General features: G+C 46.8%; 1 protein-coding gene across 2 annotated transcripts in view; it reads right to left on the bottom strand.

The window, feature by feature from the left end:
• dym (dymeclin) overlaps positions 1 to 14,920 on the bottom strand; it is a 56,832-nt gene that overhangs the window by 3,307 nt on the left and 38,605 nt on the right. For both annotated transcript variants that reach the window (XM_035527043.1, XM_035527042.1), the window contains 2 exons: positions 8,270 to 8,452; positions 4,961 to 5,074 (listed from right to left, as the gene is read on the bottom strand). In XM_035527043.1, the coding sequence (XP_035382936.1) occupies positions 4,961 to 5,074; positions 8,270 to 8,452 (297 nt within the window). The remainder of the gene's footprint in view (positions 1 to 4,960; positions 5,075 to 8,269; positions 8,453 to 14,920) is intronic.

The raw sequence follows: 14,920 nt of genomic DNA, 5'->3' as shown, positions 1-14,920 counted from the left end.
GGAAACATCAAACATAAGGCCAAACTTGGCCAATGCACACAGTGTTACGACAAGGCACACCCTGACCCGCCTGGCCATCCCTGACCGAGAAACAGCACAAAAATGAACTCTGGAAACTCCGTAACTGAACTGCGTCTGTTTGAAGTCTCATCTAGCCTGATTCGACAGAAGGGGAGCAGCTCTTTCAGAGACTGGTCCGCCCTGGCCGACTCGACCCGCGTCCGAGCCAGGCCCAGGTGAGTGACAGCCAGCGCGCCAGCAGGTAGACGCCCGTGCCCCATCAATAATGCACCGTGGCCTGCTCAGGTTCCCCTGCGCGTCACGCCGCGGGAGACAGCGTCTGCCACGGCTCCCTTTCATCTAGGCACACAGGCAGAGCTGCAGTGGGCCAGGCCTGTCACCGTGCCAAACTGTCACTGTGCCAGCCTGGTTCTCGCCAGGGTCCTCCTCTCCTCGGCACCACGGCTCTCCTTTCACACAGCACAGACAGCGCCGTCTGGGAACCAGGCGCTTGAGCGAGAGGGCACACGCAGCCGGGACGTGAGACAAACCACGTCTGAGGTCATGACCCACAAAAGATGGTGTATATAATTGCGTCCAATCCACTGATTCTGGTTCCCAGGGTCTTGGGGCCACGACGGCAAACTTTAAACTGTAGTCTCACTTTCGGTGCAGTGCAGTGTATTTATACTGCGAATGTTTGTGGCAAAAAAATTCTACCAAAAAAGGAGTGACCATAAAACCATAAACACCATGACGACCACAAGGACAATCAGAAATGACTCTGATTGTTCAGGTGCAATTAGCAAAATTCAAATACAGATAAACTCATCACTGTAAATCCACTCATTTCTGCAATGGCAATTCCCACTAGACATTGTCTGTTTCTAGCAGGCCAGCAATATTAACACATGCTACCAGAAATAAGAACAAACCTGTCACCTCTGCCTTACAAAAAAAACACACAAACTGCACATCTGTCATGCCATGTCAACTCTGCTGTTCTTAGTGGTTTACAAGATCATTCAAGTTGTGCCCAACACCCACCCAACTACACCTCCAGTGTTTTCTGAGAAGTGCAGAACCAGTCATCGGTGGGTCATGAGGAGAGTGGACTTGATGAAGTCAGAGAGACAGAGTGAGTAAGTAAGTCAGACACACACACACACACACACACACACACACACACACACACACACACACACACTTAAACAAAGGCATTCACCAATCAGTAACGTAGAGCCCCAGTACAGCGCTCACGTCAGCCGTGTGTTTTAGGATGTGTGCAGGTGTGTGGAACCCTATTTGCATCACAGGCTGTGTGCGTGAGTGCATTTGTATGTTTGTTCTTGGCACTCTGAGGCTTTCAAATCCAATTAGGAGGAGAGGAAAGTTAGGCAAACTCACTCACTCTTCTCTGAACCTGAAAAGTCAAACACACAGCACTACACACAACTGCTTTAACAACCTAGCCAAAAATAATGTACTGGCCCACCTAACTTACAAATATCAGACTATATGACCTTTGAAAATGTGAAAACAAATAGGACTATTATTCATCATCTTGACTCAACAGTTTACTGTAGCAGGTTACGCAGAAGACAAAGAAAGAATGTGTATGTTTGTCTGTGTGTGCGCGCGCGTACACATGTATGTTGGCACAGGGGTCATCTGTAGGTCTCTCTGGGGGCTGTATTGCAGTAGTCACCCTCCTTTTCTAGAGGAGCCAGACTGTCTCTGTCTTATCACTATGGAACAGCGCGCGTGCGCGCACACACACACACACACACACACACACACACACACACACACACACACACACACACACACACGCGCGCGTGCCCTCTCTCTCTGCCAGCCAAACAAATTCCTCTGCCTCTGTCACTCTAGCCAATACACACTGCTCTCTCTGTTTCCCCTGAACAGATACAGAGCGACAAACAGAGAGAGATCAAGACAAAACGCAGTAGTGAAAGAGAGGTTCTGAAACACAAGAGACAAAAGAAAGACCGTTGAGAGAGCGAGAGAGGGAGAGAGAGAGAGGGAGAGAGAGGGAGGACAGTGCTCAGGGCGAGGGGAGGGAAGCGTGTGTGTGTGTGTGTGTGTGTGTGTCCAGCCCTGAATGCTGCTGTCTTTGTCTGTGTGTGCGTGCCTGTGAATGTGGCAGAATAGGGGCAGACTGTACCAGGCCAGTGAAGAGAGAACATCCCTCACCCTCCCGGGACCCTAATACTCATCTGCAGTGGCCAGTGTGTGTGTGTGTGTGTGTGTGTGTGAGAGAGAGTGTGAATGAGAGAATAAATCTGTCCGTCTAGACAAGCGTTTCTCAATTTCAGCAGGGGGTTTACCCAAGAGACTGCATGCGTGCGCACACACGAACAGCCAGGCAGAAAGAGAGAGAGACAGAGTGCGTCTAGACCCACAATCTGTTCCTCACACGGGGAAAAATACAAACACAACTGTATTGACATGCACACTGATTTACGGCTTCATTTTGAGCCGCAATGAAGACAAAGTCCTTTCTCTGTTCAATCACAGCCATTAGGCTCAAGCAGAGTTATCATTTATGATGTGTTTCTCTGAACATATGAAGGCACGTGCTGCTCACTTTTAGTTTAAATAAGAGCAAATCTCACCAGTTGCCGACCCACGACCAGTCACAGCTCTCCAATGCTGCGTTTCAGGCAAAGAGCACAAGCCAAATCCTTCACTGACTGGGATCTCTTGAAGATGATGCGGATCAGGCCCAGGCCAGGGAGTTACGGTGGCCACGCCCCCTCAAGCCCAGCCCAGCCAATGAATGCAGGAGGAAAGGTGTTCTCCAGGAAACATCAACACACGGGTTCAGAGCACACGGGTGCACCCACATGCGTGCGAGGACGCGCACATCATAAATGGCACATGCACCAAACCATCTGTGTTAAATAACTCCCTAAATCCCCTAAAAAATGTTTTTAAAAAAAGTCAACAAATCTCATTAAATATTTGGCTGTTAATCTCTACTGGTGATGAGACATTTGGTTGGAAAAATGAAGTGATTTTACACCCCCCCACAGATTTTTGATAAAGCACAATTCAGTAGCTTGACCAAGATGAGCAAATGATCCTACCACCTGCACCAATGAACAGACCAATCAGTTGGCCTGTCTGGTAAGCCCAGCTGAGGGTTTACTTCCGTGTGAAAATGTGGCAGAGGGAAGGATGAAGATGAAGAGAATGAAGAGGAGGAAACGAGAGAAGACCATCAGAGAGAGAGAGAGAGGGGATGAACTGAGCAATGGCAAAACTGACACAGATTCACTGGCAGCCATGTTGTGAAGTTAGCAATTAAGCTGTCAGACAAGATGTCTGCTAAAGACGTCACGGGGACATGCACGGCGATGACTGACAGCCGCTCTCCTGCCTGGTGGCTCACAGGTCACGGCGAACAGGTGCAGCGTCAGGCACTGTTAACAAGCTGTGACGACCCAGCGTCCAGTACCATGGCTCACGACTCAGAGCTGCACGGTTCCAGCCCACCACCTGAGCGCGTGCGGATCAGAGCCCCCCCCCCCCCCCCCCCCCCCCCACACACACACGTCCAGCAGTTTGATGCTGTTTCTTAGTGGGGAAGAACCTTCCGGAGATGGAGAGAGTTCCACACAAACACCTGGCTCTCCCTCCAACAGAAAAATCACAGTCTCTGAAGACCGAAGAAGCAGACTGCTACACCACCTCCGTCTCCTCGCCCACGCACACTTGCACAGGCCTGGGGGGGGGGGGGGGGGGGGGGTTTGAGGAAAAAGTGCTGCAGACAGTAAAAAAAAAGAAAAGAAAACCCATCTTGCCTTGACCCCATCCGTTAAGCGATGAAAAAGATGGATGCACACATGTGACACCTGAGCCATGAAGCATGTGATGGAACGTGCAATTAGGAGAGTGCTGTCACAGAGTCCTGCGACACACACTAGATATTCAGCAACTGATTTATGTGCAGCACACGGGGATTGTGGGAAGGGAGTGAGCGCCAACGACACATGTGCCATAAATTTACTCGTGTACATTGCCAGGGCTCTCCTTGGGATGTCATTGTGTGTGTGTGTGTGTGTGTGTGTGTGTATGCGTGCGCGTGTGTGTTATAGAATGGTGATGAATGGCCATGAAGAAGCCTTTAGTGATGATGAAGATTAGGCCTGACCTACACACACTCCTTCTGGCTCTTCCTCTCAAGTTCTTTCCATCTTTTTCTTTCTTCCTCTCCTTCTCTCTCTGTCCCCAGGGGAAGGCCAGAAACCCAAACCAGCACCATGTTCCCACACAGGTTTTCAGTGGGCTAACAGGTACCACACTACTTATGTTGAGTGAATACAGAATTTACACCCTACCCGATACCACTCATCTGTCCCGTGTGTGGTGTAACCCACATGGAGTTCAGCACTGCAGCGTTTTGTGTGAGCTAGACACTCCAACCAGCCCATATTTTACTGCTGGCCTGCTGTTTTCTAAGGTGGGAGAAGGGCACTGCTTAGAAATGAGAGGTGGAACTAACAGATCAGCAGTAGCAGTGCGGTGACCTGGCGCAGTCTGGTTTTCATCTGTAATATTTTTAGCTCAAAGACCATCTTACATATTCAGCTGTCACCGATATGCCAATCATTTACACAAGCAGCAAAATCTCAACTCAAGCATGTTAAACTCCATTTTACACGTCATTTTAGACATACAGAGACGTTAGAAAAAGACGTGACGTACGTAGTTCTGTTTCAGTGACTATGACTTCACTCTCTCCCCTTCACCACCTCATTGCTTCCACACAAATACGTGCATTTTGGTTTCGTCACAGGGAAAAGGTCACCGAGGTCAATCCGAGGGTGCTGGGACAGTGGTCAGGTCATGCTGAATTGTGTGTTTGTGTGCTTCGCAAACATGTTTGCTCATGTGCAAGTGTGTGTGTGTGTGTGTGTGTGTGTGTGTACTGTACCTTCAGGCGCTCTTTAGGTAGGGCTGCTGCCCCTTTCTTGATGACCTCTTGAACTCTTTCCACTGAGAGGTCTGTTCCGGCCTGCTCCAGCCGCTGACTGAAGAAGCCGATGACCTGCCAGAAACACAACGTATAAACCCGACGGCAGCACAGAGCGGCACCTACACCAGCGCACCGAACAACCGCCAGAAACACAAGCACCTACAGTCGTGGCCAAAAGCTTTGAGACCATCATAAATTTTGGCAATTTGCATTAACTCTAGTTTGTGAAGAGTGATCAGGTGAATTGCAGTTAATTGCAAAGTCATTCCTTGCCATGAAAATTAGCAACTGCATTTCAGCCCTACCTCAAAAATCACTTTTCAGTGTTAACGATGACAAGGCAGCTGATATCACTGTGACATGCTTATTAGAAGAGCAGACTGTTTGCTTTAAAAGGGTGGTGGTGCTTGAAGTTTTCTTCTGTTAACCATGGTTACCTCCAAGGAAATGTGCCGTCATCATTGCATCGCATCAAAAGGGATTCACAGGCAAGGACATTGCTGCTTGTAAGATAGCACCTAAAAGTGACCATTTATCCAATCACCAAGAACTTGAAGGAGAGAGGCTCAATTGCAGTGAAGAAGGCTTCAGGGCGCCCGAGAAAGCAAACACCAGGACCATCTCCTAAAAAGGATGCAGCTACGGTGTTGGGACACCACCAGTGCAGAGCTTGCTCAGGAACGGCAAAAGGCAGGTGTGAGTGCATCTGAGACAAAGGCTTTTGAAGGATGGCTTGATGTCAAGAAGGGCAGTAAAGAAGCCACTTCTCTCCAAGAAAAACATCAAGGACAGACTGACATTCTGTAGGAAGTATAGGGACTAGACTGCAGAGGATTGGGGTAAAGTTATTTTCTCTGATGAAGCCCCCTTCAGACTGTTTGGGACATCTGGACAAATGATTGTCCGGAGAAGAAAAGGTGAGCGCTACCATGAGTCCTGTGTCATACCAACAGTGAGGCATCCTGAGACTATTCATGTGTGGGGTTGCTTCTCATCCAAGCGAGTGGGTTTGCTCAAAACTTTGCCTGAACACTGCCATGAATAAGGAATGGGATCAAAACATCCTCCAAGAGCAACGTCTCCCTACGATCCAAGAGCAATTTTGTGATGAACAATGCTTTTTCCAGCATGAGGGAGCACCATGTTACAAGGCAGAAGTAGCTCTGTGAGCAAAACATTGACATTTTGGGTCCATGGCCAGGAAACTCCCCAGATCTCAATCCCATTGAGAACCTGTGGTCAATCCTCAAAAAGAGGGTGGACGAACAAAAACACAGAAACTGTGATCAACTCCAAGCACTGATTAGGCAAGAATGGGCTGCCATCAGTCAAGATTTTGCCCAGAAGCTCATATCCAGCATGCTCAGGATAATTGCAGCTGTCTTAAAAAAGTCTTTGCTTAAACTGGATACATTTGTCAATAAAAAGTAAAAAAAAACAAAAACAAAAAAAAAAAAACTTCTGTACTTCACTATACCATATAAACATCTGACAACGATCTAGAAAAAACTGAGGCAGTAAACCTTGTGAAAACCAAAAATTCACCTGCCAGAAACAGTGTCTAAACCCAACACAGAGCAGGGACCTATACCAGTGCACCGATCAATATGTTGTTTGGAGGATTTGTATTTTTCTAATCAGGCAGTGCTGTGGACAGCAGGAATTTTCAGGACACCAGGAAGTTTGTTTTTACTGAGGTTTTACAGGTCACATTCACTTCAATTAACAAGGGAACATCTCACACCTTCCCTAAAACTTCCCTCCATCTCACCACCTACTGGTATAAAAAGTCCATCACCTACATGTACAAATATTTGCATATACACATGTATACATTACACACACATTATAAACATGTGTATGTATCTATTCATTCTTAAGAGAAATGTCAAGGTTCTGACTCATCTGTTTCTTTCTAAAACATACCCCACATTTTATGGCAAAGCAAGCTGTTTTATTGTACATTGTTATTTATTGTTATTTTTTCCAACATTAAACAAAATGACCTTTAGCCATGCCTTCACTGAACAAACACACCTATTCCTCCAATATACACTAATCAGGCATTTTGCACGAATTAGACAGATCTATCAGTGTTCTTTCATGGTTCTTAAGGAATAGGGTCTTCAGAAAAAGACCTTAAATATACCATTTGTGGCAGACTCGTTTTCCTATGGAAAGAATTTTAGAATTTCTATTACTTGTTTCCAAACATTCTGTATCCCTGCACAGCTAAAAAAAACCAGACACAGACTCTCGTTTGCTCTTCATACTAATATCTGGAGCAATCATCCATTTTGTTTGATCATTTTACTAATTAACCACACTGCGCGCGCCTTCCTGCTACTGGACATGTGAAGCCAGGTTCTACGTGATACACTAGCACATACAAAGTGTTAAAATACTTAAAAATACTGTAATCCTTAATCTCATTTTTTTTTTTAAATATAATTTTTATAAACCTGGCACAATGCATTTCCAACAATGAAAACCAGCCAGTCTGCAAAGAATTGTTTCATGTGCAGAAAGAAATTTACTGAGCCAACAGTTCCAGGCCCTTCCAGCCTGAAGCCTGCCTCCTCTCAGGGGCAGCGGGACGTGATCTGAACTTCACCTAAACCGGCGTCTGCCTCCCGCCTCTAAGCCTTTCATGATAACTCTTTAAACGTTTATTCACGTTCTGTGACGTGACAGGATTTAGGCTGAAATACGAACGTACTGAACAAAACCACACACCTTTCCAGCTGTGTAGAATGCCAATGACACTCCCACTGGGCAGGAACTGGCAGAATGCGCAATTGCTATAAGGTGCTAAATCCAAGACTACTTACATTATCTAATATGAACATTATTGCTGTGGTCTGAAGCCATGACCAGGTAGAACGCTCCTTCAAACAAACGGTCCATTTTCACAAAGCTACTAATGCCTTTCATTTATGAGAAGCGTCCTAGCTAACTCAGTCCAAACAACTAAAGCTGAATTCAAAATAAATGAGCAAACCATCATGTTTATGCCCCAAAAACCACTCACATATATTGCTCATATCTCTTAAATAATGTGGGGTATCATACGGGGACATGTCCAATATGCAAAGAATTCATGACTGGGACCATTTCCATTGCCTTGGTTTGGAAGACACACTGCTTAGAATTTTACAATGAAGTATTAAAGAAATTTAAGGCAATTCAGGAAAATCAATATTTAATAATACAGTTCAGAAGGGCAGAGACATGAAAACTCTGTCTCACACACACACACACACTCACCGTGTCAAGGTTCTGCATGATGTCTTGAAAGCATGGGTGTGTGCGGAACTGTTCGAACAGCTCCCTCTTGTAGAGCAGAGCATAGACCAGGTTAGGGTTGTGATGGAGGGAGTTGCAAAGGCAGGAGTTTATAATCTCCAGGAGCATACGGATCACCTCCTCAATCACGCTCAAGTCCTGCGCCTGACAAAGAGAGGGGGGGAGGGGGAGCGCGAGAGAGTGAGTCAAAACCTGGAGGAAGTTCACATGGCAAGGCTGTGTGAAAAGTGAACACTGATCACTGGAATAATACTGCAGCTACAAACAATTTATGGCATTCATGCTCCACACAGCTTAGCGACGGAACACATTTATATGTTCAGCTTCTGGACAGGCTGGGGAAGAAACAGGAACATTCCAGATGAAAGTTTCATTAGAGCGGCAAAACAAAAAATTTCCCCTGACAGAGAAAGCTCAGTATGCACAAGCGTGTGTGTGTTCGTTCAGCATCTGTTTATTGTGTGTATCCAGGCCGCTGTGCTATACGTAGAGCAAGTACTGCCTTCAGCGCTACTCAATCCATTGTGCCCACCTACCTCTGTCCACCCAGGTCACCAGTGTAATGCCAGTCTAACTAAACCTCGCCCAGTCTGCGGGTGCCCACAGAACTGACACACTGTGGTGACCGCAGTAGTGTTAGAAATCATAAACCAACTTCATTTTTAACACTACATCTAGTCCTATAATAGGAATATAAACTATTTAAAAACTGCCACGGATATCAGGGGTGTACTGCCAGTGTGTGTGTGTGTGTGTGTGTGTGTGTGTGTGTTCACTGTACTGTGCATGCCTGTGTGTGTGTTAGAGGAGAAAATAGGTTAGCAGGGCTTGTGTCACCATTTCTCTGTCCGTGCCGTAGACTGTGTAGCAGTGTTTTACTGGGTCAGAGACACACGGAACAGACAGATTCTGTTATTCACTATGGTGTGTGTGAGAGTTTGAAGACTGAATAGAAGAATACGTCTGTTGCCCTACAGCCAGGCTGGGCGTGTTCTCCTATAGATAAACTAGTTCTGTTGCCCTACAGCCAGGCTGGGCGTGTTCTCCTATAGATAAACTAGTTCTGTTGCCCTACAGCCAGGCTGGGCGTGTTCTCCTATAGATAAACTAGTTCTGTTGCCCTACAGCCAGGCTGGGCGTGTTCTCCTATAGATAAACTAGTTCTGTTGCCCTAGAGCCAGGCTGGGCGTGTTCTCCTATAGGTAATCTAGTTCTGTTGCCCTACAGCCAGGCTGGGCGTGTTCTCCTATAGATAAACTAGTTCTGTTGCCCTAGAGCCAGGCTGGGCGTGTTCTCCTATAGGTAATCTAGTTCTGTTGCCCTACAGCCAGGCTGGGCGTGTTCTCCTATAGGTAATCTAGTTCTGTTGCCCTACAGCCAGGCTGGGCGTGTTCTCCTATAGATAATCTAGTTCCGTTGCCCTATAGGCAGGCTGGGTGTGTTCTCCTATAGATAAACTAGTTCTGTTGTCCTATAGGCAGGCTGGGTGTGTTCTCCTATACACTTTCATTTGGCAGACACGTTTATTCAAAGCAGCACAAAAATCTAATACAGAAGGATGAAGTTAGTGTGTAGGCCATACATCTCCACCTTTCATTCAGCAGGCAGTGCATGTTGGAACACATTTACTCTGTACTGTGGGAGCAGGTGCACACGTGACTTTTAGCACACGTGGTCACCAAAAAACACACAACCAACAGAATTCACTCTTTCAATTGATAAGCACAGGGAAGAGAAGACAAAGTTGTTGTTTTTTTGTGTGTGTGTGTGTGTGTGTGTGTGTGTGTGTACTGCCATAGCGTCTCTAGCTATGATGTGTAATAAACACTGGACAGACATTCAAGACCTCACAGACCATGTATGTGTTCTGTGCAATGGAAGTGTTGCTATCATCTTCACAGTGCCTTAGACACAGCAGACAGGCTCAGCCATGGGCACTAGGAATTCTTAAAATAAAAAAACTTAACTTTGCGCCCCCTCCCCCCTCACTCTCTCTCGTTTTTTTTAACTGCACCCAAAACTTTCTGCTCAAGTTTATTTCAGAACATTTGGGGAGATTTGCAGAGACTAGCTTTGGCACGAGAGCAGTCATCTTCAAAGGTGTCTGTAAACAAAGGGAGCAAGCAGCACTGGAGGGGAAAACATTGGGCGCGATGGAGGATTGGCCCAGGAGCACGCACACAGCTCCACCACATCAAACAGCCTTCTGGACTTCAACAAACACCACGGGCTTCAGGTGGTGGAGACAAAGGAGCACCAACGTGAAATGAAGGGGAAAAAAGTGTGGGTGGGGGACTCTTCCTTTAAGTCTCCGACATCTGCTTGGAAACAGAGAATAAATATCTTTAGAAATGGCTTTTACATAGCTACTGACGGCGGCTTCGCTTTAAACGGTTCATACAGTGAACACCTGGGGAAAAAAAGAAGCTAAACAAACTTTAGTCATCAAAGCAAAAGGCTTTAAGACATTAGCGCTTTTAAAATGGTGCCACAAGCCCATCACGGACTGGGAATTATGTGACTGATCTGAATCATATCTACGAGGCTTCAAAGATGAATGCACTGGTGCACAGAGAGTTATTTTCCTGTCTTGGGGAACGCAGTTAGATGAATAGGGGCAAGTTGACCATCAGCGCTCTCAACTTTCAAATCCCCGACACACTGACTACACTATATGTGGCCTACCTCCATGATGAACACGGAGGGGAAACACACCCCTCCTTCAGGACAGCAAAATGTTTACATTTGTTTCAAATTCTACAGTGGGATGTAAAGCTTAGTTTCCCATGAATCACAGGGTAGAAGAGTAACCGCCTCATCAGGGAGACAATCAATCCAAACAAATAAATTTAGTCATGCGTTTCGTTTCTCCAAAATTAAATTGGTCTACAGTAAAACAGACAGATCACTACAACAGCTACACAGAGGAGATTCCTTGTGCTTAAGTAACAGTATTAAAGACACATGGTCAAAACAATATGAAACTGAAGCACATAATCCAAGTAGAGAGTCATTCCTCCGTACCATTGCGGGGATTGTCCAAGTTGTCACACAAAGACATGTCCATAGTCAGGAATCGGGGGGGAACGGAATTCTACCAGACTGCTGAGTGCGTAACCAGCCAAAAGCTCCATCCAAGTCTGCTACTGTCTGCTTTCAGTATGATGACAGCCTTCTGACAGCTGATAGTGTTCTGCTACACTTGAGACATTATTGCTTTAGCAAAGCCCCGTGCTTAGATCCCGCCCACATCCCGCCCCTGCACTGCCTGTGGGCGCCACACCAAGCGCAGGCTGGCTTGGCCAAAGCCCCACGTTTAATCGTAAGATCAACGTGGTGGAACTCGCCTTGGATCAAACAAGCACAGCACTGATCTAGAAGCAGCAGCGGGTCTACAACCAGCCCAAAAGCCAAGCACGGACGGACGCGGCAAAACCGATGCGGGAGCAGCAGGAAGGCATGCCCTCAGGACTCAGAAAGCCTCCTGCAGGAGCAGCAGAGCGGCTTAAAGGGTTTGTGCTGATGAAGCAAACCCTGCTGGAAGGAGTAGGATTTGGGTAAGACTCTTTGCGCCACCCCCCTGCCTGACTCCATGACCAGCTCCTGGAAGGGCACACTACCCTGCGGGCACAGCAGTGGCCTCCACGTGTTCAGCAGGCCGGGAAGCTGTCGCCAGGGTTATTAACGTTCTCACGCCAGCTGGATGCAGAATAGACGGAGCTGGCTGGGCCGCACCAGTGGACTGAACAGGGTGCGCGAATGAGACGAGGGCAACACGGAGGGTTTCAGCTAAAACAAAACAAATAACAAAACCTGGGTAAGCTCAGGTTGCCACAGTGCTCAAGACAAAAGCAAACGATTGACAATTATGATGACGCCGATGATTGCTAGAAGCCAGAGAGAAAGATGACCTGCTTGTGCACTGCAGGTGAATGCAGTCCAGTTCACTGGGTTTAGAGCAGAATTATGAACAACAGATAGCTCAGTGGACTCGACTAGTAAACCGAAGGTTGCCAGTTCAAGCCTCACCACCGCCAAGCTGCCACTGTTGGGCCCCTGAGCAAGACCCTTAACCCTCAATTGCTCAAATTGTATTCAGTCAGAATTGTAAGTTGTTTTGGATAAAAAGCGGCAGCTAAATTTTGTAAATGTCGTGACACATGCTTAGCTGACAGAGCGTGAGCAGGAGAGCCGTCTGAGCCGTGCAGTGCCGGGGTCGTGGCGTGTTTTTTTAGCCTCCTCAGCACTCGCTTGGTTGCCTGGGTGAGTCAAGCCAGGCAGCCAGTTAATAGTAAATACATTATTGAAGGGAAACGAAGAATTTCCAGGAACAGACACATCAGAGGCCCGTGTGCAGTTAAATGCCTCCAAGCTAAAGCCAAGGCCATGAATCAGGACACCCAGTATGATTTGGAGAGAGACAGACGCGGACAGCCGTAAAGAGGGAGGACACCCGGTCTGATTATGAGGTTATGAGAGAGACATGCGCAGACAGACAGAGGGAGGGAGAGAAACTTGCACTGGCAAGGGGAAAGGGTGATAATTAGACAGGTGGAGAGGAAGAGAGGATCAGAGAGACAGAGAAACAGAGCGAGAGAGAGAGAGAGGGAGAGAAAATGTGTTTAAAACCGTAAGGCTCTGCAGCAGACTAATGAGATTACCCAACACACCCCTGCCCCCCCAGGGAATTCAGGTCAAACGTAAGAGGGTGAGTTAGACGTCTGTGTGGGAGACTGCTGGGTTGCCTGGATGAGTGACACTGAGGGCCCCCCCGTACCCTACATACACACACACAGACACGTATCAACGCATGCTTGAACACGCATGCACGTACACACACACACACACACACACACACACACACACACAAAACACCGACCCAAACAACACACAATACTGCTAATCACTAAATCAGATGCTCCAAAGTCCACCTATCTGACCACCTTGCTGCGCATAATCTTACCCCATCCTCCTTTCTTCTCTTTCACACCATCTTTATTCTTCCCAATCTACTCCTCTACTTCTGTTCTTCTTCCTCCCCCTCTCCTTAATTCAGACAGCAAATTCTAGGATACCAACAAAGAAAAGCTGGAACAGCCCCATTTAAACCCACTTACTCCAAACAGCCTTGTAACACACACCAAAAACCCAAAACAAAAAAACCCAAAACAACCCCACATTACTGCATGCATTTTAGATACCTCTGAGGTCAAGTCAGGACAAAAAGAAGAATGGTACAGTTCCTAGAACAGCATCAGAAAGACACCAAGTCAAACCTAAGAATGGGGTCATGACATCAGTGTCTTTGGTCTGCTAAACCCAGGAGCTGTGACAATGAAGAGAAAGGGATGAGGAGAGGGAGGGAGGGAGAGAGAGAGACAGACAAAGATGAGAAGAGACAATGCCAGACAGAGAGAAGGAGAGAGAGACAGACACAGACAGAAGGAGAGAGAGTCAGACAGACAGACAGAAGGAGAGAGAGAAAATGAAAGAGAAAGAAAGAAAGATACAGACAGAAGGTAAGAGTCAGACAGACAGAAGGAGGAGAGAGAGAGAGGGGGGGGGGAGTGAACAAGCAGAGACATTAACTCAGGCTTTATCGTCATCGTCCTGTCTGGTCTGAGCTATTTGCGTAAGAGACACTCCACACATCGTGTGAACTGATTATAACACACGCGTGTATGTGTGTGTGAGATGTCTTACAGCATTTGGTTGGCTGCTCATGAGATCGATGTGTGCGCGCGCGCGCGTGCGTGTGTGTGTGTGTGTGTGTACAGTCAATGTGATTGGTGAGAACTCCAACAATCAGCTGATATCTCTGAGGTCAACAAGCTAGAACCAGTAAGAGAGCAGCAGTAAACACTAAGAAGGTCAGGGGTTAAGGAGGAAGACCCACTGTCACCAGGGTAACAGGCAGAAGCAGGCTGACTCAGTTGGACTGAGAGGAAATTAACCTGAAAGGAGAAGGACTTAACCCCTACAGGAACACCTCAGTATACAGAACCTATGCTTGTATCCCAACCTACAGACAAAATCTTGACATCAAGCATACGCCAAGACCACAACCCACTAAACCCCCACTCTACATAAGGGCCCCTATGCTAAACACCACAACCCAACCTACTAAACCCCATTTGACATCAGCTCATTGCTAATAACAAATCCGGGAAAAAAAAGAAAAAGAAAAAAAAACCCTCCAACACCAATTTTTTTTTAAATCCACTGTCTTAATCAAAAGGTCCTTTCAGCAGCATATATTTCAATATTTACATACAAATATTTTCTTAATTTTTAAAATCATCAAAAGGGGACATCTGAAAGACGTAAAAGGCAAATGAGACCTAGAGCGTGACAGCAGAATTCATCAGTGAGCTGCTGGCAGTGGGAGGCGAGGCCTCCTGTGCATATTTGTTTTTCAGAGACAGAAAGTGGGACACACTCTGGCCCACATTATACCGCACATATACTTTATAATCACACCACTGAGACCAGAGGAATCATGCACACCGTTCTGAAAGCCACAGGGATGTGAACTGAAGTTACACTCATGTAGTGCAATAATCTGTGATTTAACTGCTTGGGGGGGCTTATAACACACACGCCCCCACCCAC

Source organism: Electrophorus electricus, chromosome 6, assembly GCF_013358815.1.
Source record: "Electrophorus electricus isolate fEleEle1 chromosome 6, fEleEle1.pri, whole genome shotgun sequence".
In the NCBI taxonomy this organism is placed as follows: Eukaryota; Metazoa; Chordata; class Actinopteri; order Gymnotiformes; family Gymnotidae; genus Electrophorus; species Electrophorus electricus.
The sequence above is the reverse complement of the archived record's forward strand: the minus strand, read 5'-3'. Positions and strand labels throughout refer to the sequence as shown.